Source organism: Myxine glutinosa, chromosome 7 (genome assembly GCF_964187855.1).
Source record: "Myxine glutinosa chromosome 7, kmMyxGlut1.1, whole genome shotgun sequence".
NCBI lineage: Eukaryota > Metazoa > Chordata > Myxini > Myxiniformes > Myxinidae > Myxine > Myxine glutinosa.
In genome coordinates, this window is record NC_136267.1 from 19728229 (window position 1) to 19755994 (window position 27766).

Here is a 27766-nt window from a genome sequence, read left to right on the forward strand (position 1 = left end):
ATTTCACCCTGCACATCGGCGGCACTCCTGACCGGGTCTCCATAGACCGCCTCAAGCCGGTCCACCTCGACGTGGACCACCCACCGCCGGTGGCTCGGCCCCCGCGTCAGGGCCGCCCCCCTGCGGGTGGACCCCCGGCACCGCCCAGCACTGCAGGCACGCCGCCCCCCGGTCCGGCACCCATCCCGGGTACAGCCGGGGGCATCCCACCTGGCATCCCTGCACCCCGGACGCCGCCGGTCGCCAGAGGGCGCTTCGGCCAGGTCATCCGTTTGCCCCGCAAACTGGCCCTCCAGGTGCGCGGGAATTCTGGGGGGGGGGCGCGTGTGGCGGACACGAAAGCCCACTGGCGTGGTGACATCATTCCGCGCACCAAGTGGGCGGCGGCCACGCCCGAGGGGTAGGCGTGGCCTCAGGATATACACCGGGCGCGCAGCCCGGAGCGTGCCAGTGCTACAGTGACTTCTTTGAATAAAGAACATTAAACTGACCGCGTTGTCCGCTTCCCCCTTGGTAGCAAGTCGTGCGCGTAGCACCGCGTGCTTCAATATATAGTTAAAGGTGTGTTTTTTTTTTTTTTTTTTTTGTTCAATGTTCAATATATAGTTAAAGGTGTGTGAAGTAAAAGGTTTGAATGTTGTGTTGCCAATGGCTGAGGTATGCATTATACCGAGTGCCCTTTAGTTCAAAATGATTTGTGTGCCAAAATATTTTATTTTGTGTTTGCGAAAGATAAATCAAAGATTGATTATTTAAAATTTTGATTTTGCATATCTAAAACTTCTTGCTCAAACCAAAAACTGTTTTGTTTATGTGTAATTTCCATTCACACACTCATAAAGGGACCACTTTCTTTATTTTGCATTGCAAACCACATGTAGTGTCATATTTTTTTGAGTGAAAGCCCATTTTAAGTGAAAAGCCCAACCCTAACAGGGCGGGCCACTGCCATATTAATGGTTATTGCGCCTTTAATATTGGTGCTGTTGGCATCTTACGGTACGTATTCTTGCAATTTTAATTTTTTTTAGCAGTTTCAACTTTTCTGCTTTTTATTTTTTTCTACAAAACATCTTTTTTTAATAATCGAAGTTGGCCAAAAAATTTTTTGGGGGATGGGGGTGGGGACTGGGGGGGTGCAAGTAGCTGGCCTTGCCTAGGGCGCAAAATAGTCTGGCGCCGGCCCTGCGTATATGTGTGGTGAGATCGTTTTACCATTGCTTGATAATAATTGAATGCGCGATTCTTGTTTAATTACCTGGTGTGTTAAATTGGTGTTTTGGAGGGAAAAAAAGAAAGAGGGTCGGTGAAACTGGATGAGCTGTTTGGCTTTCTCCAACCAAGGACGACCACCACAGATTCGCAATACAGCACGGTCACTGTGATCATGTTCCAGTGGCGCAGCGCCAAGACTGAGACGAAGAAGAAGAAGAGCCATTGGCGAGTGCAATCGAGAGCGTTTGACATGAGAATGTTCTTGTGGCGGGGACGCCAAGACAGAGACGAAGAAGAAGTGTAATTTTGCGAGTTCAATCGAAAACGTTCGACATTACGAGAATGTTCTAGTGGAGGAGCGCCAAGACTGAGACGAAGAAGAAGATCCCTTTAGCGCGCATTTTGTGCTATCAAGGCGTTCGACATGTCATTCCTCTCACAAAAGAAACCTGAGGTATCCGCCGTGTCCCGCGATGGAATTTACATGTTAAACGTGATCGCACTGTGATTTATCTGGTTATGCACCGTCTATAAATATAATTAGTTCGTGAGACGTTTAGGTCTAAAACGATTTTTCTGTTAACAGTCGTCGTTCCGTCAGGTAAATATTTGGCTGTATTCGTGTATTTATTCGTGGTTGTGACGTGAATTTAATTTAGATGGCGGGGATGTTATCGACTTCACTTGAAGTTGGCCGTGTGGCCGACAAGATGCCCGTGAGGGTTGAGAGCGCGGAGCCGATCTTGCTGAGCCTCAGGTGGGGTTGTCATTTTACCTCAGATATTAATTGTACCTGCAGTTTACCACAGGTCATCCAGGTTGTGACTTCGAAGGAATGACGTATTATTATTAAACCCCACGTAGATCGTACTGATGTGTTGCACTTTATTTCTCTCCTCCACACACAGCAAGTACCAGGAGGAAGATGGTGCTCAAGCTGCCCAAGCTAAAGATAAAGGCAAATGGAGTGGAACGGTACGGGTGGGCGGTGGGGTGTGTGGAGGGGGGGGGGGAGGTGAGTTGCATCCTCTCGTGCGCATGCGCACGTCTGTCAGCGAAAAGCAAGGTTAAGCGAGCGATGCGTGCATTCTTTAAATTCTTCTCGGCAATCTTTGGTCCGATTGACACTAAATTTTCACAATAGCAGCGCCTCCTCCTGTATAATTTTAGTGATAATTATGACGACATACGTCACGTGGTATGGGCGCCATCTTGGAAAAAACAAAAAACGTTTCACTTCTATATCTCCAAAACCACTCCATGGAATTTTTTTTGAACGTTGCTCATTGAAAAGAACTCCGCATGGGGAATAACTGTTAACGATGACGTCACTGGTGCCTTAATTTATGACGTCATAATTTGACAAGTACAACACTTCGATCAGCTTGAAATTTATTGACTGTGATCCACACAACATGATATTGGAAAATATAAATTGATGTCATCGGTCGTGGTCTGTCCGCCATATTGAATCAGAGAAAAAAATATATAGAAGAGTTAGCTTGCACCTTGTCCTTCTCCAGACTGCGTGGGGTACGTATTCTATGAATAACATCTAGTTTTTCTTTTTTAACCATCTGAGCTTTTGTCATAAAATGTTCAACAAACCTTTATTATGAGAATATGAAAAAAAAAAAAAAAGGGTCAGAATGTGAAGGGGCAAAGTCATAGTGGCTATACATAGCTCAAATACGCCTCACCACAGCGCGTCAAGCATGAGATTCCCCGTTAAAAAAAAAAATTGGGTCAGAATCTGAAGGGGCAGTCATAGTGGCTATAAATAGCTCAAATACGCCTCACCGCAGCGCGTCAAGCATGAGATTCCCCATTAAAAAAAAAATTGGGTCAGAATCTGAAGGGGCAGTCATAGTGGCTATAAATAGCTCAAATACGCCTCACCGCAGCGCGTCAAGCATGAGATTCCCCGTTAAAAAAAAAATTGGGTCAGAATCTGAAGGGGCAGTCATAGTGGCTATAAATAGCTCAAATACGCCTCACCGCAGCGCGTCAAGCATGAGATTCCCCGTTAAAAAAAAAATTGGGTCAGAATCTGAAGGGGCAGTCATAGTGGCTATAAATAGCTCAAATACGCCTCACCGCAGCGCGTCAAGCATGAGATTCCCCGTTAAAAAAAAAATTGGGTCAGAATCTGAAGGGGCAGTCATAGTGGCTATAAATAGCTCAAATACGCCTCACCGCAGCGCGTCAAGCATGAGATTCCCCGTTAAAAAAAAATTGGGTCAGAATCTGAAGGGGCAGTCATAGTGGCTATAAATAGCTCAAATACGCCTCACCGCAGCGCGTCAAGCATGAGATTCCCCGTTAAAAAAAAAATTGGGTCAGAATCTGAAGGGGCAGTCATAGTGGCTATAAATAGCTCAAATACGCCTCACCGCAGCGCGTCAAGCATGAGATTCCCCGTTAAAAAAAAAATTGGGTCAGAATCTGAAGGGGCAGTCATAGTGGCTATAAATAGCTCAAATACGCCTCACCGCAGCGCGTCAAGCATGAGATTCCCCGTTAAAAAAAAAATTGGGTCAGAATCTGAAGGGGCAGTCATAGTGGCTATAAATAGCTCAAATACGCCTCACCGCAGCGCGTCAAGCATGAGATTCCCCGTTAAAAAAAAAATTGGGTCAGAATCTGAAGGGGCAGTCATAGTGGCTATAAATAGCTCAAATATGCCTCACCGCAGCGCGTCAAGCATGAGATTCCCCGTTAAAAAAAAAATTGGGTCAGAATCTGAAGGGGCAGTCATAGTGGCTATAAATAGCTCAAATACGCCTCACCGCAGCGCGTCAAGCATGAGATTCCCCGTTAAAAAAAAAATTGGGTCAGAATCTGAAGGGGCAGTCATAGTGGCTATAAATAGCTCAAATACGCCTCACCGCAGCGCGTCAAGCATGGGATTCCCCGTTAAAAAAAAAATTGGGTCAGAATCTGAAGGGGCAGTCATAGTGGCTATAAATAGCTCAAATACGCCTCACCGCAGCGCGTCAAGCATGAGATTCCCCGTTAAAAAAAAAATTGGGTCAGAATCTGAAGGGGCAGTCATAGTGGCTATAAATAGCTCAAATACGCCTCACCGCAGCGCGTCAAGCATGAGATTCCCCGTTAAAAAAAAAATTGGGTCAGAATCTGAAGGGGCAGTCATAGTGGCTATAAATAGCTCAAATACGCCTCACCGCAGCGCGTCAAGCATGAGATTCCCCGTTAAAAAAAAAATTGGGTCAGAATCTGAAGGGGCAGTCATAGTGGCTATAAATAGCTCAAATACGCCTCACCGCAGCGCGTCAAGCATGAGATTCCCCGTTAAAAAAAAAATTGGGTCAGAATCTGAAGGGGCAGTCATAGTGGCTATAAATAGCTCAAATACGCCTCACCGCAGCGCGTCAAGCATGAGATTCCCCGTTAAAAAAAAAATTGGGTCAGAATCTGAAGGGGCAGTCATAGTGGCTATAAATAGCTCAAATACGCCTCACCGCAGCGCGTCAAGCATGGGATTCCCCGTTAAAAAAAAAATTGGGTCAGAATCTGAAGGGGCAGTCATAGTGGCTATAAATAGCTCAAATATGCCTCACCGCAGCGCGTCAAGCATGAGATTCACCGTTAAAAAAAAAAAATTGGGTCAGAATCTGAAGGGGCAGTCATAGTGGCTATAAATAGCTCAAATACGCCTCACCGCAGCGCGTCAAGCATGAGATTCCCCGTAAAAAAAAAAATTGGGTCAGAATCTGAAGGGGCAGTCATAGTGGCTATAAATAGCTCAAATACGCCTCACCGCAGCGCGTCAAGCATGAGATTCCCCGTAAAAAAAAAAATTGGGTCAGAATCTGAAGGGGCAGTCATAGTGGCTATAAATAGCTCAAATACGCCTCACCGCAGCGCGTCAAGCATGAGATTCCCCGTAAAAAAAAAAATTGGGTCAGAATCTGAAGGGGCAGTCATAGTGGCTATAAATAGCTCAAATACGCCTCACCGCAGCGCGTCAAGCATGAGATTCCCCGTTAAAAAAAAAATTGGGTCAGAATCTGAAGGGGCAGTCATAGTGGCTATAAATAGCTCAAATACGCCTCACCGCAGCGCGTCAAGCATGAGATTCCCCGTTAAAAAAAAAATTGGGTCAGAATCTGAAGGGGCAGTCATAGTGGCTATAAATAGCTCAAATACGCCTCACCGCAGCGCGTCAAGCATGAGATTCCCCGTTAAAAAAAAAATTGGGTCAGAATCTGAAGGGGCAGTCATAGTGGCTATAAATAGCTCAAATACGCCTCACCGCAGCGCGTCAAGCATGAGATTCCCCGTTAAAAAAAAAATTGGGTCAGAATCTGAAGGGGCAGTCATAGTGGCTATAAATAGCTCAAATACGCCTCACCGCAGCGCGTCAAGCATGAGATTCCCCGTTAAAAAAAAAATTGGGTCAGAATCTGAAGGGGCAGTCATAGTGGCTATAAATAGCTCAAATACGCCTCACCGCAGCGCGTCAAGCATGAGATTCCCCGTTAAAAAAAAAATTGGGTCAGAATCTGAAGGGGCAGTCATAGTGGCTATAAATAGCTCAAATACGCCTCACCGCAGCGCGTCAACCATGAGATTCCCCGTTAAAAAAAAAATTGGGTCAGAATCTGAAGGAGCAGTCATAGTGGCTATAAATAGCTCAAATACGCCTCACCGCAGCGCGTCAAGCATGAGATTCCCCGTTAAAAAAAAAATTGGGTCAGAATCTGAAGGGGCAGTCATAGTGGCTATAAATAGCTCAAATACGCCTCACCGCAGCGCGTCAACCATGAGATTCCCCGTTAAAAAAAAAATTGGGTCAGAATCTGAAGGAGCAGTCATAGTGGCTATAAATAGCTCAAATACGCCTCACCGCAGCGCGTCAAGCATGAGATTCCCCGTTAAAAAAAAAATTGGGTCAGAATCTGAAGGAGCAGTCATAGTGGCTATAAATAGCTCAAATACGCCTCACCGCAGCGCGTCAAGCATGAGATTCCCCGTTAAAAAAAAAATTGGGTCAGAATCTGAAGGAGCAGTCATAGTGGCTATAAATAGGTGTTTTGGAGGGAAAAAAAAGAAAGAGGGTCGGTGAAACTGGATGAGCTGTTTGGCTTTCTCCAACCAAGGACGACCACCACAGATTCGCAATACAGCACGGTCACTGTGATCATGTTCCAGTGGCGCAGCGCCAAGACTGAGACGAAGAAGAAGAAGAGCCACTTGGCGAGTGCAATCGAGAGCGTTTGACATGAGAATGTTCTTGTGGCGGGGACGCCAAGACAGAGACGAAGAAGAAGTGTAATTTTGCGAGTTCAATCGAAAACGTTCGACATTACGAGAATGTTCTAGTGGAGGAGCGCCAAGACCGAGACGAAGAAGAAGATCCCTTTAGCGCGCATTTTGTGCTATCAAGGCGTTCGACATGTCATTCCTCTCACAAAAGAAACCTGAGGTATCCGCCGTGTCCCGCGATGGAATTTACATGTTAAACGTGATCGCACTGTGATTTATCTGGTTATGCACCGTCTATAAATATAATTAGTTCGTGAGACGTTTAGGTCTAAAACGATTTTTCTGTTAACAGTCGTCGTTCCGTCAGGTAAATATTTGGCTGTATTCGTGTATTTATTCGTGGTTGTGACGTGAATTTAATTTAGATGGCGGGGATGTTATCGACTTCACTTGAAGTTGGCCGTGTGGCCGACAAGATGCCCGTGAGGGTTGAGAGCGCGGAGCCGATCTTGCTGAGCCTCAGGTGGGGTTGTCATTTTACCTCAGATATTAATTGTACCTGCAGTTTACCACAGGTCATCCAGGTTATGACTTCGAAGGAATGACGTATTATTATTAAACCCCACGTAGATCGTACTGATGTGTTGCACTTTATTTCTCTCCTCCACACACAGCAAGTACCAGGAGGAAGATGGTGCTCAAGCTGCCCAAGCTAAAGATAAAGGCAAATGGAGTGGAACGGTACGGGTGGGGTGTGTGGAGGGGGGGGGGGGGCGGGGAGGTGAGTTTCATCCTCTCGTGCGCATGCGCACGTCTGTCAGCAAAAAGCAAAGTTAAGCGAGCGATGCGTGCATTCTTTAAACTAGGGCATTGCCCGTACTATATCTATATCTAAAATTATATCCCCCCCCTCTATTTACATGAAATGGTTTGGTCCAAAGCGAACGGCTTCCGGTGTTTGGTAAAGAAATCGCCATCGCGTGCACAAACGCGCAGGAAAGCGAATGAATCGCAAATTCGTTTTTATTAGTTTTAAAACATAGTTTAACGCCAACATAGTTTGCAAACGTGAAATAAATGAATACGCTCTCAAATGTGCCATCCGAGGCAGAGTGTGTCCGCCACGTTCGGCACACGCGATAGTTCGCTGCTCTCTGATTGGTTGAATCGTTTTTTGGACATAGCTCGGTAAGTAATTGTCCGATTAATATGAAACCTTGAAAAGGCACATCCTCGGGTCCCCAGCAATATACCTGGCAAGTTAAAAGTATATCGGACCCGTGGTTGTCGAGAAACAGCGGTCACAGACAAACGTACAAACAGAGATTACTGGAATTATAGATAGATTCTTCTCGGCAATCTTTGGTCCGATTGACACTAAATTTTCACAATAGCAGCGCCTCCTCCTGTATAATTTTAGTGATAATTATGACGACATACGTCACGTGGTATGGGCGCCATCTTGGAAAAAACAAAAAACGTTTCACTTCTATATCTCCAAAACCACTCCAGGGAATTTTTTTTGAACGTTGCTCATTGAAAAGAACTCCGCATGGGGAATAACTGTTAACGATGACGTCACTGGTGCCTTAATTTATGACGTCATAATTTGACAAGTACAACACTTCGATCAGCTTGAAATTTATTGACTGTGATCCACACAACATGATATTGGAAAATATAAATTGATGTCATCGGTCGTGGTCTGTCCGCCATATTGAATCAGAGAAAAAAATATATAGAAGAGTTAGCTTGCACCTTGTCCTTCTCCAGACTGCGTGGGGTACGTATTCTATGAATAACATCTAGTTTTTCTTTTTTAACCATCTGAGCTTTTGTCATAAAATGTTCAACAAACCTTTATTATGAGAATATGGAAAAAAAAAGAAAAAAAAAAAGGGTCAGAATGTGAAGGGGCAAAGTCATAGTGGCTATACATAGCTCAAATACGCCTCACCGCAGCGCGTCAAGCATGAGATTCCCCGTTAAAAAAAAAATTGGGTCAGAATCTGAAGGGGCAGTCATAGTGGCTATAAATAGCTCAAATACGCCTCACCGCAGCGCGTCAAGCATGAGATTCCCCGTTAAAAAAAAAATTGGGTCAGAATCTGAAGGGGCAGTCATAGTGGCTATAAATAGCTCAAATACGCCTCACCGCAGCGCGTCAAGCATGAGATTCCCCGTTAAAAAAAAAATTGGGTCAGAATCTGAAGGGGCAGTCATAGTGGCTATAAATAGCTCAAATACGCCTCACCGCAGCGCGTCAAGCATGAGATTCCCCGTTAAAAAAAAAATTGGGTCAGAATCTGAAGGGGCAGTCATAGTGGCTATAAATAGCTCAAATACGCCTCACCGCAGCGCGTCAAGCATGAGATTCCCCGTTAAAAAAAAAATTGGGTCAGAATCTGAAGGGGCAGTCATAGTGGCTATAAATAGTTCAAATACGCCTCACCGCAGCGCGTCAAGCATGAGATTCCCCGTTAAAAAAAAAATTGGGTCAGAATCTGAAGGGGCAGTCATAGTGGCTATAAATAGCTCAAATACGCCTCACCGCAGCGCGTCAAGCATGGGATTCCCCGTTAAAAAAAAAATTGGGTCAGAATCTGAAGGGGCAGTCATAGTGGCTATAAATAGCTCAAATACGCCTCACCGCAGCGCGTCAAGCATGAGATTCCCCGTTAAAAAAAAAATTGGGTCAGAATCTGAAGGGGCAGTCATAGTGGCTATAAATAGCTCAAATACGCCTCACCGCAGCGCGTCAAGCATGAGATTCCCCGTTAAAAAAAAAATTGGGTCAGAATCTGAAGGGGCAGTCATAGTGGCTATAAATAGCTCAAATACGCCTCACCGCAGCGCGTCAAGCATGGGATTCCCCGTTAAAAAAAAAATTGGGTCAGAATCTGAAGGGGCAGTCATAGTGGCTATAAATAGCTCAAATACGCCTCACCGCAGCGCGTCAAGCATGAGATTCCCCGTTAAAAAAAAAATTGGGTCAGAATCTGAAGGGGCAGTCATAGTGGCTATAAATAGCTCAAATACGCCTCACCGCAGCGCGTCAAGCATGAGATTCCCCGTTAAAAAAAAAATTGGGTCAGAATCTGAAGGGGCAGTCATAGTGGCTATAAATAGCTCAAATACGCCTCACCGCAGCGCGTCAACCATGAGATTCCCCGTTAAAAAAAAAAAATTGCTTCCGTGTTTATTTATTTACCTTTGAGCTTCAATGTGCCATCCAGGCCATGACATTTTTAGTATTCGAGCTTTCATCATCAAATCTTCAAGAAACCTTTTGAGAATAGGAAAAACACTACTTCATAAAATGTACAATTTTTTTTTACGCTGTTGTTGTTTACAAGTTTAGTTTGAGTACAAAACGGATCAGAGCCGGGTTTACAATGGCACCTCGGCACCAGTCCCACAATCAGAAGGGGCCCATAATGACCGAGACATATATATATATATATTTAAGTGTGCACTGCGATAGATTTCAATAAAAACTGGAAAGAATTTAGTGCTACTTAAAAATTTAAATTGAAAAAACACTACCATTTCCTGGTGTGTGACGTCACTACACTGATAATAGTGTACATTCCAGTTCCAATACGGTGAGCTCGCTTTTTAAGTGTGTTCTGTTTGCGCGTTTTTGGAATAGTGCACACCTGTCATTTACACCATTTTTTTTAAAATTTACGTTCACGAGCGATTGGAATTACACGACTTGAGCACGTGAGTAACGTTGTAATAAAATGTTCGCACTGAACCAGACCAACATGAAGACGTGTGAGCGGTGACACCCGCATTGATTGCCTTCCCTCACCCTCCCGCTCCCTCAGTTTCCGGAAAGCCTCCATGTTAGCGTCATGCGTGTAGTGAAGTGTTTCCCATTTTGCGAAATGTGCCACTGTAATAAGGTGTAACCCTTGCAATCATGACTAGAAAGCATCCGTGGCGTAGCAAGGTTAGTAGTGCGAGCAAAAGATAGAGGAAGGCCGTCACTATAACAACAAAGAACAGGCATTTTAAGGCCATTTTCCCTGCGAGAGCGGGGGTTAGCCTTGCGGTCCCCATGACAATCTTCTCCATTTTGCCCTATTTTCTGCATCTCCCCTTGTTAACCCCCTTGCCCGTATTTCTTCTTCCACCATCTTTAGCCAAGTCTTTCTCGGTCTTCCCCGTCCTCTACTTCCTTCTACATTTATTTCCATCACTCTTCTCAACCAGCCACTTTCATCCTTCCTCAACACATGACCAAACCATCTCAACCTGTTCCTCTTCACAGCATCAATCACAGGCAATATTCCCATCATCTTTCGCAATTCATCATTTGTCTTCCTCTCTCTCAACGATACTCCGCACATCCATCGAACCATTCGCATTTCCACCCTTTCCAACCTTCCTTGCTGCTCTACGTTCATTACCCATGTCTTGCTCCCATAAATCATAACACTTCTCACACATGCAGCATACACTTTTCCCTTCAGCTTCAACGACACTCCCCTCCTCATCAGCACGCCACTCAGTTCCCGAAAGTCGTCACTATTGAAGTAAAAATGGATGTTTTAGGATTGTATGAAAGAGGTGATTGTACAGGTGATATGAGGACCAGGGAGTGATTGCTACATTCAAGGTGTATTATCTCCGAAGAACATTTGCAAACCTGTTGAAATCAACTGATCATAATCCAGATGACGAATTTCTGGAAGGCCTTTGCAATAAGGGATTGGCTATGTAATGTTGAGGAATGCTGGAGGGAAAGTCACCTGTTCCTGTATGAATGGTGTATGGGGCAGACTTTGCCCTCAATTTGTTCACGACTTTAAGGGTTTCTGTGTGAATAATGTTGAGTCGAATGCACGACCTAACATCTACGAAATGGCCAAGACTGTCGGCTTTGATGAGGTGGAGGGTGATGTACAAGAGTTGCTGGACTCGTACCAGGAGGGACTCTCAAATGAGGACCTTGTACTGCTGGAGATGGAATGCCAGGTGGATCTTAAATATTATAATTTAAATAAAATAAAGTACTGTTATAGTAAAAAATAGGACAATAATAAATGAGGATTGAGGCAGCACTCACCCTAACCTCCGCCTCTTACATTATTTCTGATGGGAAATTCGTTTCAATTTACACGACTATCTTGAAGAACTATGGTGTAAATCAGAGGCTGCTGTACCACAAGCAGATTTTTTTTTGCAATGGTTCCTCAAATGGGGCCCACAAAAGATTAATCCAGCCCTGAAGAGGATGCAGGCAGTCTTTGTATTCTGAGATGCTTTTGTTACGGGGTCAACCTCGAGGGGAGCCCCGGCAGAAAGATGTATGGTCCTTGGGTGAAAATAAGTCAATCAATAACGAGTCCACACCAAGGGTTACGAACAAACCCCAATATATTCCCAACTCCCGCACAGGAATCACAATGCGTTTACAGCACTTCCATACAATCCTTATCTATAGTATAGGTGGCGCCACCTTAACCCACAACAGTGTTGGCAACACTCACGGCCCTTGCCCCCAATGTCTCTGCACGCCTCCCAGGTGACGTCGAGTCGATCCAGCGATCGGGGAAGCAATGTCCGAATCCTGCACGCCTCCCAGGTGACGTCGAGTCGATCCAGCGATCGGGGAATCTATGTCCGATTCCAATCCGGGGCTGGGAGTGAGGATACTCGACAACCTCAGCGAGGATACCCGACTTCGCAGGTTCCGCAGTAATCTGGCGCTCTCCTGACGCGTGGACTTCGGTTCACAGAGGCACGGTTCCCTTGTCCTTCACGTTCGGCGGCTCGGTCTCGAGCTGCAGTCTCAACTCTCAACCGTCTCCTTCCAATCTCTTTCGCGCGCCAGGCCCAAGGTGCGACCCGTACACGCCCTCGTAGGCGTCGAGGCGAACAGCGCCGGGCGCTTGGTTCCTTCCAGGACCACACGGCACCTTGACACGTAACCGGCAATCAATCACCCCGCGCAGGTAACTCCTCTCGCCAGACGGGCTTTTCCAACTCCGTTCCAAAGTAGGTAACGATCGCCTCTGCTCGCGTCGGAGCTCTCGAAGCTTAAGATGGCCGCCCTTTCTTCTTCTCCTCCTCTTCTTCACGATCCCGTTTCTGATCTCGTTTTTCCCAGAAGGGCTCCTGGCCCTTTAATCACAACAACCTTTAATAGAATATACATTAATAAGAAATGACCTGAATTGTAACCCCCTTAAACCCGGAATTCGTAACCCTTTCCAGTTATTATTAGTCCCCTACCGGTGTACACCGGAGGGGACTATAGGTTTGCACGCCGTCCCTCCGTCTGTCAGTCCGTCAGTCAGTCCGTCACGCTAAGAACAGTTTTCCGGACTTTTTTTTCTAAACGCTTAATGCTAATGATTTTAAACTTGGCACATGGTTTCTTCATGATAGGTTACAGGTCAAGTTCGAACTTCACGACGTTTCGATCATTTTTAACAAAGTTATGGCACTTTGAACTTTGGTAATTCTGATGATTCTGATGATCCTTAACTCAGTGCCATTTTAAGTTTTAATTTCCTTTAAAAACCAATTTCTCTGCAATAATTGGACCGATTGAGATAAAATTTTCACCAAATGATGGACTCGGTCTGTAGAATATTTTAATGGTAATTATGACGTCACAGGTCACGTGGTTCGGCCGCCATATTGTTTTTCGTGAAAACACGAAAACCCCTTTTTCTCTGCAACCGCTGAACAGATCGAGGCCAAACTTTGCAGGCAGAATCGCATACCCATGACGAACAAAAAAGTCAGCGAGCATGACGTCATGCATCACATGGTTTCAGAGTTATGACGTTTTTAAGCATGAACCTTTAAAACCGAGCCCCTCCCTCATTTTTGATCCAATCGAGGGGAAACTTCACTAATCTGTTCAGCATGTCAATCTACTAAAATGTCCTTTTGGAATTTGCGATAGGGCACGTGGTTTGGCAGATATCGTTAATTAAACGGAAAAAAAAAAAAAAGGATATCTCTTGAATCGCTAGTACCTCAGACAGTGAGTTGGTAATTATATAATTCACACACTGCAATACGTGCAGGCCGCTCCACGGAGTGACCTTGCGGGCTTATCAACGAGGCGAGGCGTGACACACGTGTCTCAGCATACCTCAGATCAAGTTTGAAAACCAGCATCAACCGTGCATAAATTTGCATATTCGATCATTTTTGACAAAGTTATGGCACTTTGAACTTTGGTAGGGGACATGTATTGCAGCGCAATACTCAGAATGCTTGTTTTAATTAGGGAGACGTCTATAAAGTAGGAATGCAAAATATGTTGGAGCTTTTTATCTTCTCTCTTAAGCAATCTTTTTTTAATGCAAAGAATGCGTCCATGGTTTGAAACTACACTCCCAAGTATTAACACTTTGGTCAAAACAAAGTATTCATTTCCAATAACAGCATTAATATGAATTGAATTGTGTACTCTTCATACGAATCCAACAACAAAATTCCATATCTCAGTTGAAGAAGGAGGGACAAGCACATTGAAAATGTGTACACGCTATAAACAAACATGGCGTCAGTTGAAATCAAGATCAAGTTGATACGGACATGGCACCGGTCTCTGATGGCTTCGTTGATGTCTCAACTCAAGCGAGCAATTTTTTGGAGTGTGTATTGGTAGAAACGGGAATTCAACGTAAAGTGTTGATACGGACCATGACACGTGGTACAATGGTGGTCCGCTCAGAACTATTGTTTGTGTTTAAATTTGCAAACGGCTGTTATTTCATGTCAGATCATTTTGCAAATGGTATCGTGCACAGCCTTGTTTTTTTTCTTCTTCTTCTTTTTCGGATACAAGATCGATGCTCGGGTAAAAGCTAACAGACAAAAAAAAAAAAACCGACACAAGACGAAATAAAGGGAGTGGGAGACACTATGGGGAGGAAGAGGGAAGCACACAAGTACAACATTTGAGAGCAGGGAGATCTGTGGGAGGGAGAGGGCTTGGGGGGAGGAGGTGTGGGAGAAAAAAGGCATGGGTGGGAGAGGTAAAAAAACAAAAAAACATGGACACAGCTAGGGCTTCCAGGAAAGAAGTCGGTGTTTCAGAAAAATGGATCTGGGGTGAATTAACGGGGGTAGAAAAGATCAAGGTTTTGGATGGGGGAAGATAAGAGATGGTGGTGAACTGCTGTTTTAAAGACCTGGAGGGAGGAGAGGGATTGAAGAGAGTGAGGGAGTTTGTTCCAGAGGTGGGAAAAAAGAGGAAAATCATTGCAATATCACAATATTTTATCATCTACAATAGAGGAAAGAGGCCATATTAGATTAGCTATATTAGAAAAGAGGCTACAATATTTTGTCATCAGTGTGACAATGGCAATGTAAGCGTTTGTAAAGGTTAAATGCCCTGATTACCTCATGTGAGAATGCCCCAAATCAGTATTTAAGTACAAGATTCATGACGTCGGTCTACAAACGATCACACCATCAAGATTTATCAACTGAACATGGACAGAGGTTTGCTAACTGCTGTGGGGAATCTACACTTCATAAGCAAGCGTGATCTCGGTGCAAGTCAAGGGCATGTAGATATGTGAAAATATGGCTGTCTACAATTGTCCAATAGGAACGTAGGGTGCAAGTACATTTGCCTTCGAGTTGTCTGCTCTGGCTGTGCTCGACTCCCGACCCGACTGTCGGATTGGTGCTTTTGTGTACAAAGCATTCCATCACAAAGTGTACTGTCCCTCGGATGGATGGGTTTCCCATCTGTCGACATTAATTGGTTAAGGATCCCATGTTGTCCTTCATGAAAAGCAGACGAGCTATCTCTGGCACTCTGAACAAATTGCAGTACTAATTTGCACCACCTTAAATCGAACATTAAGCCTGGCCAGCTGGTTCGTGAAAGACTTTGGCCAGACGTTCCCCGGCCGACACCACAAGAGGGTGGGAAAAATTGGAGGGGGATGATGTGTCCAAAGAGACATGATGAGGATAAGTACTGCATTGGCAATGACGTCAGTCTACAAACGATCACATGACCAAGTTTTATCAACCAAATGTGGACATATGTGTACAAACCTCTGGGAAAAGTGAAGCTGATGTTTTGGGTATTCGTTCTGCAGTCAAATTGAATGACGAAAAGATCAGTTCTGCAGTCAAATTGAATGTCAGGTCACACCGTCAGGGATCATGGTGATTCGGATTCTTGGCATGAACAGGACTCATGACAGCTCATGCCATCAGAGACCCCTTGCCTCACCAAACCCCTTGGTGCTTCAGATAGACCCCATCAGAGACGCCTTGCCTCAACAAACCACTTGGTGCTTCAGATAGACCCCATCAGAGACCCCTTGCCTCACCAAACCCCTTGGTGCTTCAGATAGACCCCATCAGAGACGCCTTGCCTCAACAAACCCCTTGGTGCTTCAGATAGACCCCATCAGAGACCACTTGCCTCACGAAACCCCTTGGTGCTTCAGATAGACCCCATCAGAGACCCCTTGCCTCACCAAACAGATCATGATGCTCGAGTGGCCCAATTAGCAAATCACTTCCCATCTTGCTTCACGACTCTATCTATCACAGTTTCTCAAACAGTGGGTCGTGCCCCCCAATGGGGCTGTGAGTGGGTTTCCGGATGGATCATGAGCTGTCTGCATCAAGTAGTTACTCAAGTCCGAGTGATGTTCCCAATGATTTACCGACGTGAACTTGCATTCTCAATCTTAGTAGTGATCAAAACTAAAGCCAGAAACAGGCTGATCGATGTCGTGAGCGAGCTATGATATATGTGTGTGTGTGTGTGTGTGTGTGTGTGTGTGTGTGTGTGTGTGTGTGTGTGTGTGTTTGCTCGTTCTTAACTTACCGATGATTCTACAGAGAAATGAATGATTTTTATCAGTTATATATAGTGAAGCCCTTGTGACCGGGTCATTCTCTGCTGTTGTGTCAGCAGGAAGGTGATGGCAAGCTTATGGGATCAAACGCAAAACAAACATCTCTCAATTTCCCAGAAGAGTTCCTGGATTCTTTATTAAAAGGTAAGGCTCTTAGTATATGAATTTGAATTAGGAAATTGTACACAAACACTCCAAACTGTATACGGTGAATCATTTCGCTGCCAAGTATATTTTTCCCCTCATAAACTTTTTAAAACCAAATGCCATCGTATTGTTGCGGGTGAGTTTACAATCTGCTGCTGAAGAACATCATGATACTCCATCCCACCAGATTGAAGCTGCCATCTACGCGATGAATATCTAGTATGAGGACTGAAATGGTCACAACACATTATGAACAACAACAACAACAGGCATTTTAAAGCCATTTTCCCTGCTAGAGCAGGGTTTAGCCTTGTGGTCCCCATGACAATCTTCTCCATTTTGCCCTATTTTCTGAATCTCTCCTTGTTAACCCCCTTGCCCGCATTTCTTCTTCCACCATCTTTAGCCAAGTCTTTCTCGGTCTTCCCCGTCCTCTACTTCCTTCGACATTCATTTCCATCACTCTTCTCAACCAGTCACTTTCATCCTTCCTCAACACATGACCAAACCATCTCAACCTGTTTCTCTTCACAGCATCAATCACAGGCTCTATTCCCATCATCTTTCGCAATTCATCATTTGTCTTCCTCTCTCTCAACGATACTCCGCACATCCATCAAACCATTCGCATTTCCACCCTTTCCAGCCTTCATTGCTGCTCTACGTTCATTACCTATGTCTCGCTCCCATAAATCATAACACTTCTCACACATGCAGCATACACCTTTCCCTTCAGCTTCAACGACACTCCCCTCCTCGTCAGCACGCCACTCAGTTCCCGAAACTTCTTCCATGCACATCTCACTCGAGCAACCGTTGCCGAGTTTGATCCACCTTCTCCATTCAGCATTTCTCCGAGGTAACAAAATGTTTTCACACCTTCCAGCTTCACGCCGTCTCCAAGATCCAACTCAACATTTCCTTCATCTGCAGCTCCCTCTGTGCACACCTTACATTTGAATGTCGCTGCCACACTGGTTAATGACCCTCTCAAACCACTACATTTTTGATGAACCCACTCAGCGCACATTGTACATTGAATGGAATTTACTCCGACACCCTTCCTGCACACGGCCACTTCCCAGTTCTTTCCACCTCACCACATGCTTCACCACTTACCATCACCTTCGTTTTTCCGATATTCACCTTCAGACCTTTTGTCTCCATACATTCCTTCCACTTGTTCATCTTCTCCTTCAGTCCATCCATACTTTCTGCAATCAACACCAGATCATCTGCATACAACAACTCCCACGGTAAACCCTCCTTTACGTTCTGAGCCAGCACCTCCATCACAGCTACAAATAGTAGTGGACTTAGTACCGACCCCTGATGCACTCTCACCTTCACCTCAAACTCACCACTGTTCCCGTCCTTCGTCCTTACAGCTGTGCGCGCTCTTTTGTACATTGCCATCACTACTCTGATCAACCATTCCTCCACTCCTAACTTCCTCAATGCCCATGTCACTACTTCACGTGGAACCCTATCGAATGCTTTCTCCAGATCAACAAACCCAAGAAACAACTTCTCCCTCTTCTCCTGCAACTGCCTCACAATAAAAAGCGCGTCTGTCGTTCCTCTTCCTGGCATAAATCCAAACTGCATTTCGTCAATCTTCACTTTCTTCCTTATCCTCCTCTCCAACACCCTTTCCAATACCTTCATTCCATGCTCCAATAACTTTATCGCTCGATACGAGCCACAGTCCAGAGGGTCACCTTTCCCCTTGTATAAAGGGACGAGGGTACTCAGTTCCCAATCCACTGGAATGCGGCCTTCTTTCACCACCAGATTGCAGATCTCTGTCATTCTCTTCACACCCCAATTTCCCGCTGCCTTCAACATATATCCCACAACTCCCGTCGGCCCTCCCGCTTTTCTACTCTTCATTGCTTTTATCGCTTCCTCAACTTCCTTCTCAGTTATCTTCTCTGCCGGTCCTAAAACTGGGTTACTCTCTATGTTGCCATCCCATTCATTCTCTGTATTCAACAGTATTTCCATATATCTTTTCCATCTTCCTTTAATTCAATCTGGGTCCACAACGATTTGTCCCACTTCATCCTTCAAGCAACTCACCCCCATCACATCACACCTCTCTTTCACTATCTGCTTTGCAATCGTGAATACCGCTCTCTGACCCTCTTCCAAATCCAAGCGTTCTCCGAACATTTTCCTACATGCCTCCTGTGCCTTTGCTACCTCTTTCTTTGCAGCCTTCTTGGCTACCTTATAACTTTCATGCTCTGCTTTGTCTGCCCCCGTACCCTTCGCCTTCTGCCACTCCTTGAACTTCTTCCTCTTCTCGTCAATCCTCTTTCCAACTTCCTCATCCCACCACCATGTTTCCGAGTGCCTCGGTGGTCCTTTTGTCCATCCACATACCTCACCAACGGCTCCCAACAGACTATCTTTCATTGACATCCAACCACTTTCAAGCTCAACCACATCATCCTCTACCCTACTCAGCCTCGCTTTTAATGCCTCCCAGTGACTTCACCCGCCGAGCTCTCCTCGCACCTTTCACCCTTATGTCGCAGACAACCAAGTGATGCTGTGAAACAGCCTCCTCCCCCGGGATCACCTTTTTGTCCGGGAGGTGCCCCCTATCTCGCCTACGCACCATCAGGTAGTCAACGGTTGTCGTCGACCCACCTGACGTGTATGTAACAAGCTTATTATCCTCTTTCTGGAACTGAGTATTACAAATCAATAAATCAGCTCCATCCTCAAACTCCAAAATCCTTTCACCTTCTCCATTTCTCACACCATATCCGTAACCCCCATGAACTCCCTCAAAACTGTCCATACTCCTTCCCACATGTCCATTTAGGTCTCCTCCTACCACAACAACTTCCTCATCTTTCACGTTTTCCATCAGCTTCTCTATCGCACACCTGAACTGGTCCTTCTCTTCATTGCTCCGACCAACCTGCGGAGCATATCCCGAGATGACGTTCACCAAGAGCTTTCCAATCATAATTTTCACCATCATCAACCTATCACTCACTCTAGTCGCACTCACCACACTGTCTACAAACTCCTCAGAAAACAGGACACCAACACCATTCACGCCCTCCGGGCACCCTTGCCACATAAACTTGTATTTCTGTCCCTGCCTACCCTTCACCATTCTCACACCACTTCCCTTCCATCTTGTCTTCTGCACACAACATATGTCCACTCTTCCTCTGACCAATACTTCCACCACTTCTCCTGATCTCCCTGTCATTGTCCCTACATTCCATGTCCCAAACCTCAGAAACCGATCTCCACGTCGGGCATCAGACGTTTCGTCGTCATAAATGGAATGATTTCCACCCTTGCTTCGATCGGGTTCCCCACCTTGAGTTTTGACGAGAGGGAGTGGGGTCCCCCACGGGGTACTTCGGGCTGTACCCTACCCATATGTAGTCGTAATTGTCATGGTTCTCTTTTTGAGGCAATGTTTTTATGGCTAGATGCCCTTCCTGACGCCAACCCCTTTATAGTTAGGTGGCTTCGTGGAAATATCGTTACAGGTTGGATAAAAGCGCCATTTTTGGTACAGAGCTTCCTTTTAGCCTAACTTTTGATTTTAGAAGGGGTGCCACCTGAACGGGGTCATGGATCCGGGTCAGGGGGCCAGGGGCACTACTCCCATCCCATATTGCTGAAATACGGGTTTTACACCAATCTTATATTGTCTATGACCACAATTTTTTGGTACATACCATTTTTAAGCACTCCGTTTCATCTTAGAATGTGAGGTTCCTGAGAACAGGGGCAAATGGTCGGGCGATTGGGGTGGGGAGCCCCCCCCCCCCCATACCATAATATTATTTTTCTTTGCTTGTGATAATTATGAGGCACATTTTGGCAGAGCTCATCTTGTGTCCCAACTTTTGATTTTAGATTTTCCTATTTTTGAAATGAAGCACATGCGAGATCTTCAGCATTGGCCCTGGAACCGGGGGGAGGGGGCTGGGGGCTGCAGCCCCCCCCCAATTTTCTAGCAAAAAAAACAAAAACAGAAATGAGACAGATGTATCTTGCAATGCAGTAGTTCATAGTCTATTTCTTTCAGCTGCACTTGCAGAGTGGAGAGCAATCCAGATTTGCATTGCTACATTTGCAGGTAGAACAGTTTCCTCTGCAGGAACATTTGATCAGTTCTCGGCATGCTCTGGAGACCTCTGGAACTGTCATCCACACCGGCACCCAGGATCCTGATTCCTTGGTCCAGCCATAGTCTTCTGGAGATGGAATCACTTGCAGAGACTGAGTACTTGTTGTCCAGATTCCTGCCTGATATATTGCCCTTCTTACAAGCTGCAGCAGTGCATCCTGTGTTGGGGGCAGGTTCTCCATTGTTCGATTCTCGCGGCAGAAGAGTTTTCTCCTCATCTCATTGACAGAACTCAGTGGACTGGATTTGTCATATAGGATTACAGTCAGTCTCTCCAAGATTTGGAATATCTCAGAGCCAACATGCAGCTTTTAGAAAGGATGCTTTGCTAGGTAGGTGAATGCCTCTGTAGCATCATCATACGCCTGCCAAGCCCGCCAGGCTAACTTTTTGCCCTTGCCACGGAATGCTGATGTTGTGTCACATCCAGAGAATGAATGAAACACAGGCAGGGATTGTGATTTCGATGTCCCAAGACTCTGGCAGATTGAATTGATGTGGTAGTATCTGTATTTCCTTCCCATTCCAATGGCCACCCAGATATCAGTCGACTGTTGGGTCTTGAGGAGCTCATGGAATTGGCCTACAATGATTACTACAACATCTGTATCTACTGTTCGCACTAACACTTGCTTTGCTCCTTGTTGAAGAGCATGGACAATGTGGACAACGATCCTGGTGTCGGCTTCCTCGTGATTACATTTTTCCATGTTGTCTGATCCTGAAGATGACACACTTTCCTCTGAAGTGACATTGATATTTTTGCAGTGTGGCCAGTTGAATCTTTCGATCTTGGCTGTAAGAAAGGCAAACAGCTCCTTCTTGTCTGTTGGATCAGTTTCTTGCTTCGAGTCTGTGCATGTACATTGATGCCAATGTAGATAGGGAGCGGTAGCTCGCTGTCAAGGGAATGTCTCGGATTCATTGAAGACGATGATGGTCCAGGTGATGGTCGTTTCTTCGTATTAAACACAATTTCCTGCCCAATTGTGAGGCAAGTTTGAGAGTCACGCTTATCTTGCTCACCAAACTGAGGGCCTGTCAAAATCAGAGAGATGAGATATTTCAAGCTTGATGGAAGTGAATTTTCCTGACATTCTAGAGGAAAGGAACCAGAGAACTTGAAGCACTCGTGTTTCAAAATGTCCCTTCGTATTATGGATGCAGTTTTCCCAATTGTCTCAGCATCTTCATCAAAGTCTCGCTTTTCAAGTGTTTCTTTCAAGATTTTTCTCATTCCTTCTTTGAAAACAAGAACTATGTTTTTCCCATCAGATTGTTCTTGTGCTTCTGGAAAGTCTATCAGCAAATGTTCTTTCAGCCTTGTCTTGTTCACGCTTTTTTCGATACCTAATTCAACGAGACGATTTACGTACAGAGTATGAATTTCACTTAACTTGAAGAAGAATATTCCTGAGTCTACTTGGCATTTGATGTAGCTTTCTAGTTCAGCAAATGCACGTGCTTCATTCATTTTTTCATCATCATTATCCAGCGTTTGAGATGCCCTCATGTGAGAACGGTACCGGTTTCTTAAGCTCACTAGACACAGTAGATGATACTTTGCTTCAAGTGCTATGAGATCACCTCCAACTATTCTAGTCATGAGTTTTGTGTCATTCAGTTCGGTTATCATTTCCCTGATATTGTTGTCTGCTTCTAGGGTGCTAACTTCATGTAGGGCATCTTCCTCTTTTCCCTTTTCACAGAAGATGCATTTCTCAACATCAAATGATCGGCGCTTTATAGGTTTCTTGCTTACAGCATCACTGGAATCTTTCATTTTTCTTTTTCTGGCCCTTTCAATCTTAGAGTTACTGAATTTCAAATGACAGGACTTGTGCCAAGAAGCAGCATGTGAAGCGAAACTGTCAGCAGTTTCTTCTCCAAAGTAGAGCTCAGTAGGAAGAGCATCAATGGCTCGAAATGCTTCCACAATTAACAAAAATTATTTATAGGCATCTGCTCCATCAATGCCTTTATTTAAGGACTTCATGGGACACTTTAACGGTTCATCCTTGTCTTTCTGACAAATGATGCAGCGGCTCCAGTTGAAATCCATGGTGATACGTCGAAGCTGTAAGCACAAAATTGAAATGGATGGATTCAACATCAAAGGGCATCAACATCAAACATCAAATGATTCAACATCATCATCATGATTCAACATCAAAAAAATTCAGATGTCTGTATTTTATGCTACGTTGAAATTTTACCTGACACAAGCAGAAAGATAACTTGGAGAATTAATGTTGCAACAAAGTGTCGCTGATTTTGTGTGGGCAACAAACGACAGACCTAATCCAAGTGCACCCATCATGAAACCAAAACAACAACACATGTTAACTCAGAAATAAATCTCTAATAACTGCGAACAAAGCCCATATTTTTGACATTGAGAAGTGGGGAAGGGGAGTGCTCCCCCTAGATAGAAACTAGATAGTATTTTCATTTCAAGGAAATGCCAAATCCATAGGGATAATGAGGTGTATCCTGGCAGGATATAAGTAAAGGGCATTTAAAAGGGTTAAATATATACAAAAACAAGTTGGCAAGCCTCAAATTTTGAAAGACCTCTCAATTTGATGCAAAACTTTGATGCAAAACAATTTGATGTTTGAAATCTCAAACCAAGCAGCAAAGCTGATCGCAAACACTCCAGAAACTATTTATTTAATATAACTGGTGTCCAGATTTAAGAAGATTGAAAGTTGAGTTTACCTGCAATATCACCTTGGTGTGTGGTCTATTTCAGAGCAGCAAGCAATGGTTGAGAACACCTTCAACGAGATCTATCAGCAGTTTGAGTGAGTAATGGTTCATGTGCAAGTGGAGCGGAACTCAGGGGGGGGGGGGGGGGGCGGGAGGGGGGGGCAGTAAAATAACCAGACAGCAATCCGGGTTAGGTTAAGCTTTGTCCACAACAATAACATCCGTTTCTGCTACAATAACAAACACTTCAAATGAAACATCTCTGAAATCAGGTCAGCTCGGCGTCATTTTGTAAAAGATAGTCGAATCTTGATTATTCAAACGGACGGACGTTAAAAACTGGGTGTCCCGTCTGCTGGCATTTGCTGGTGGACAATGAGGATCCCACGGTCTCTCGCAGATTAGGTGAGTTATCGCCGGCACCATGAACAAAGATCCTGCACCTACATCTGAGTATCCCGTATCATGTGATGACTGGTCCACAGTTGCAACACTTGCCAAGAAACTGCTTCAGTAGAACCAACACTGTGTGGAGCATGTTGCTTCATCGACATTGTGCACACAGATCTGTCTGCACTTTCCACTCAACGGCTCCATCTCTCTCTTTCAAATCTAGTTTTAGTTTCGTTCGTCATATACATCATGCTACCGCAGTACAAATGCCACTCATGACATGGCTCCGATGTAGGCCAAATTCACCCACGCCAGACACACTCGGGTGCAAATCTCTCCTGCACACGTGCCACACGCGAGGATACAAGGACTTGTCGATATGAGTGGTGATAATACAATGGTCGTGAAGGACTTCGGAAAAATTGACACATGGTATATGGGATGTCGCTACAAGTGAGGGCAACCTGTATAATAGGGTGGCCCAAAAAATTAAATTTTTGAATTTCATATCGCACACCCTCTCATTTGATGAAAAAATAGCACAGTAAAAATCTTAGGGCAATCCAACAAGAGTAAGTGGTCTCCCACAACCCTCTAAAAGTACTCTGCGAGACCGGATTCGTTGATATTTTTGGTGTCCATAACTTTTTTTTCTCTGGGCCAATTATTTTCAAATGTACACCAGCCTCCATGTGGACCCAAATTTTAGCTTGATCTAATAAGTCCTTTCATATAAAAAAAAAATACATCATCCCCATTGACCCACAAATGGCCCCCAAAGTCCCCCATGAACAACATCATCGAGTCCAAAATCAAACACTTTGTTTAAATAATTTTGAATGTGAAACTGCATTATTTTAACACAAACGAAAACAAAAACAGTGTTTAAAAACAAAATCCGTTTAGTAACAAAACAATGGTGCCAGGGCAGTCAGGCTATCAGTGTTACTTGGTGCTCTTGACCAGCTGATTTTTAGTGGCACTGGTTGGCAGAAGCTTCCGGTGATGCTCAACGACCTGGTAGAGGAGCTGGCGCTGCTGGTTATTCTTGGTAAGGACTTCATTAAAGTCAGTAGCCAATTAGACTGCACGTTCTGCACAGTAGTTCACCACCTTCAGCGCACGAACAGTCTTGCACGCTGCAATGTAGTCATCACGCTCGAACCATGTGTCTACTGCGGCCGTCAGGAATTCCTGTGACAAATGAAGTGACTCAAAGAGGTTGAGCGAGCGCTGTGTGACAAACTGTGCCACGGAAAGGTTCCGGAACTCAGGGATCTCGTTTGGAGCCATACGTCGAACATCTTCTGGGAGAGGATCTCTCTGCAGAGCATTGACGATAGCCCCCTTATCTTCATCAGTGATGTCATCGCTGAACAAAGGCAGTGCTGCAAGGTCCTCACTTAGGTACCACAAGTGCAGCCGCATTTTATTTTCTGTGACTCTGGCAATTTTGCTGTCAACTTGTTGGTAATCTTCGATCAGCTGTCGCATTAATAAGTCATTTGTATGAGCAGCTGTCGCCAAAGGTGCTGCAAACCAGAAGCTTCCATAGATTGTACTAATAAACAAACAAATTCGTTGCAATTCGCAGAATTGTCTGAGAAGAAACAAAGTTATGGACACCAGAAATTTCACCGAAAGCTGTCACACAGAGTACTTTTAGAGGGTTCTGGGAGACCGCTTAATCTTGTTGGATTGCCCTAAAAATTTTACTGTTATTTTTCATCTAACCCCCTAAAATGGGAGGGTGTGCGATATTTAAAAAAAAAACAAAAAAACTATATAAAAATTGGCCACCCTACTGTATAAGGATAATTAACACATTCATTTATATACGATATGTAACACCAGCATTCCAGTCTGGCTGTTTATCAAGGTGCTACACGATTAATTATTAAAACTAGATGGTATTCATAGAATACTTAACCTGCGCAGTCAACTTGGTGTGAGCCAACTCTTCTGTTGTTGGACGTTTTTTTTTTTTTTTTTTGATCCAATACCCACAGATCCAGAAATTTTGATCCAGAGCCAGGTTTTTTGAAGGCCAGGCCACATGACCAATGACATCATAAATTTACATTCTCTAATATAATTGTTGCATAGATCACGCTCAATTAATTTTAAACTGATCAGACCAAGCGTTGTTCCTGTCGAATTATGACGTCATAATTACGGCACCGTTGACGTAATCGTTAACACCTATTCCCCATATGGAGTTCTTTACAATGAGCCACATTTCTATTTTTTCCATGGTGCTGTTTTGGAGATGGAGGTGCAACGTTTTTTGGTTTTTCCAAGATGGTGCCTGTACCACATGACCTATGACGTCATGATTATCATTAAAATATTCTGCAGGAGGAGGCGCTCCAATGGTGACAATTTCGTGTCCATCAGACCAACAGTTACTGAGGAAAAAAAAATTCATAATGATTGGAAAAGTGTTGTACTTGTCGAATTATGACGTCATAACGAAGGCACCGATGACATCATTAACATATCTTATTCCCAATGGGAAGTAGTTGACAGAGCCAGGTCTCCATTTTTTTCCATCGAGTGGTTTCAGAGATATAGAGGTGCAAAGTTTTTCCAAGATGGAGTCTTTACCACATGACCTATGATGTCATAATTATCATTAAATTATAATACAGGAGGAAGCGCTCCTTTGGTGAAAATTTCGTGTCAATCGCGCCAAGAATTGCAGAGAAAAAAAAATTCATACTGATCGAATCAAGCGTTGTACTTGTCAAATTATGACGTCATAATTAAGGTACCAATAAAAAAACCACCTTTAGAGGCCATTTTTCCCCGCAAGCGGGGGTTGGCCAATGACCATCACCAATGACCATCATTAACATATCTTATTCCCCAAGGGCAGTACTTGACAATGAGCAATGTTTCAATTTTTTCCATGGACCTTTCTGATATAGATGTGCAACCTTTTTTCGATTTTTTTTCCAAGATGGCACCTGCACCACGTGACCTATGACGTCATAACTAAAAAATTCTACAGGAGTCGCCGCTCATATTCTGAAATTTTCGTGTCCATCGGACTAACAGTTGCAGAGGAATTTTTTTTTTTCATACTTATCAGATCAAGCGTTGTACTTCTCGAATTATGACGTCATAATGAAGGCACCGATGACATCATCAACATGTCTTATTCCCCATGGGGATTACTTGCCAATAAGCCATATTTAATTATTTTCCATTGAGCGATTTGGGAGATATAGAAGTGTAACGTTTTTCCAAGATGGCGTCCATACCACGTGAATTATGATGTCATAATTATGAATAAAATTTTTTTACAGGCGGAGGTGCTCCTATGGCAAAATTTCGTGTCAATCGAACCAGTAGTTGCCGAGAAAATTAATTTTAAAAATGTAGACACGTACGTACGCCACACATACGCAACCGAATGCCGAACCCTGATTTTCGCTTCACGAGCGCAGAGTAATAATTTTGGGAACTTAACGTTGGTGTGACTTGAGAGGTTGAGGAGAACCTGGAGTGCCAATGTAGTTATTTACAGGGGTGTTCACACTGCATTTTCCCAGAACCACAAAGGAACGTGTCGAGATGATCCACTCAAAAACTGGCGAGCTGCTCAACACCACTGTTCAAATGGAGCACTACTGGATGGAGCAGAAGAACGAATTGAAGGGCAGGCTGCTGCAACTCAGCAACGTCATGGATCTCAACAACTAGCATTCTTTCATGTATGTGCACAGGTTGGGGGTCAGAAATTGTTACACACATACACATTTAAATGAGCAGCACTATTGCTGCTTCGTTTTGTCATCTACCACAGCATAATGGTTGCCTTTCAACTCCTTCAGATCACATTTATCACACCTCATACGATATAAATCGTACAATTGAATCGGACAGACATTGTGATGTGCCTTGTACAACCGTACTAATAAAATTGCCTTCGTTCAAGGTTAACTAACTAACTTCAGAAGGGCCTTTTCCATTTTAGAAACTTACTTTACTAAAAAATAAAAAAATTGGGTATACATGTACATGG

At 44.3% G+C, this 27766-nt stretch overlaps 1 protein-coding gene across 3 annotated transcripts; it reads left to right on the plus strand.

Moving 5' to 3' along the window:
• The first annotated feature begins 1289 nt into the window (after window positions 1-1289).
• On the plus strand, window positions 1290-27766 carry LOC137431037 (uncharacterized). 3 transcript variants are annotated; one of them, XM_078781340.1, is made up of 8 exons: window positions 1290-1669; window positions 1875-1972; window positions 2124-2190; window positions 6870-6967; window positions 7119-7185; window positions 16373-16457; window positions 23387-23438; window positions 27294-27766. In XM_078781340.1, the coding sequence occupies exons 1-8, from the start codon at window positions 1640-1642 to the stop codon at window positions 27442-27444; spliced, it is 648 nt and encodes a 215-aa protein (XP_078637466.1). In that variant the 5' UTR covers window positions 1290-1639; the 3' UTR covers window positions 27445-27766. The 3 variants fall into 3 exon arrangements, with proteins under 3 accessions (XP_078637466.1, XP_078637465.1, XP_078637467.1); XM_078781339.1 differs by having other exon boundaries at window positions 16370-16457; window positions 27294-27759; XM_078781341.1 differs by lacking the exons at window positions 16373-16457; window positions 23387-23438 and having other exon boundaries at window positions 27294-27685.

What these genes read in the sequence shown, in the direction of transcription:
- LOC137431037 (XM_078781339.1), top strand. Translation starts at nt 1,640, where the DNA reads ATGTCATTCCTCTCACAAAAGAAACCTGAG. An exon ending in CCGATCTTGCTGAGCCTCAG is followed by an intron (nt 1,973 to 2,123) that starts GTGGGGTTGTCA and finishes CTCCACACACAG; the next exon opens with CAAGTACCAGGAGGAAGATG. An exon ending in AAGGCAAATGGAGTGGAACG is followed by an intron (nt 2,191 to 6,869) that starts GTACGGGTGGGC and finishes AATTTAATTTAG; the next exon opens with ATGGCGGGGATGTTATCGAC.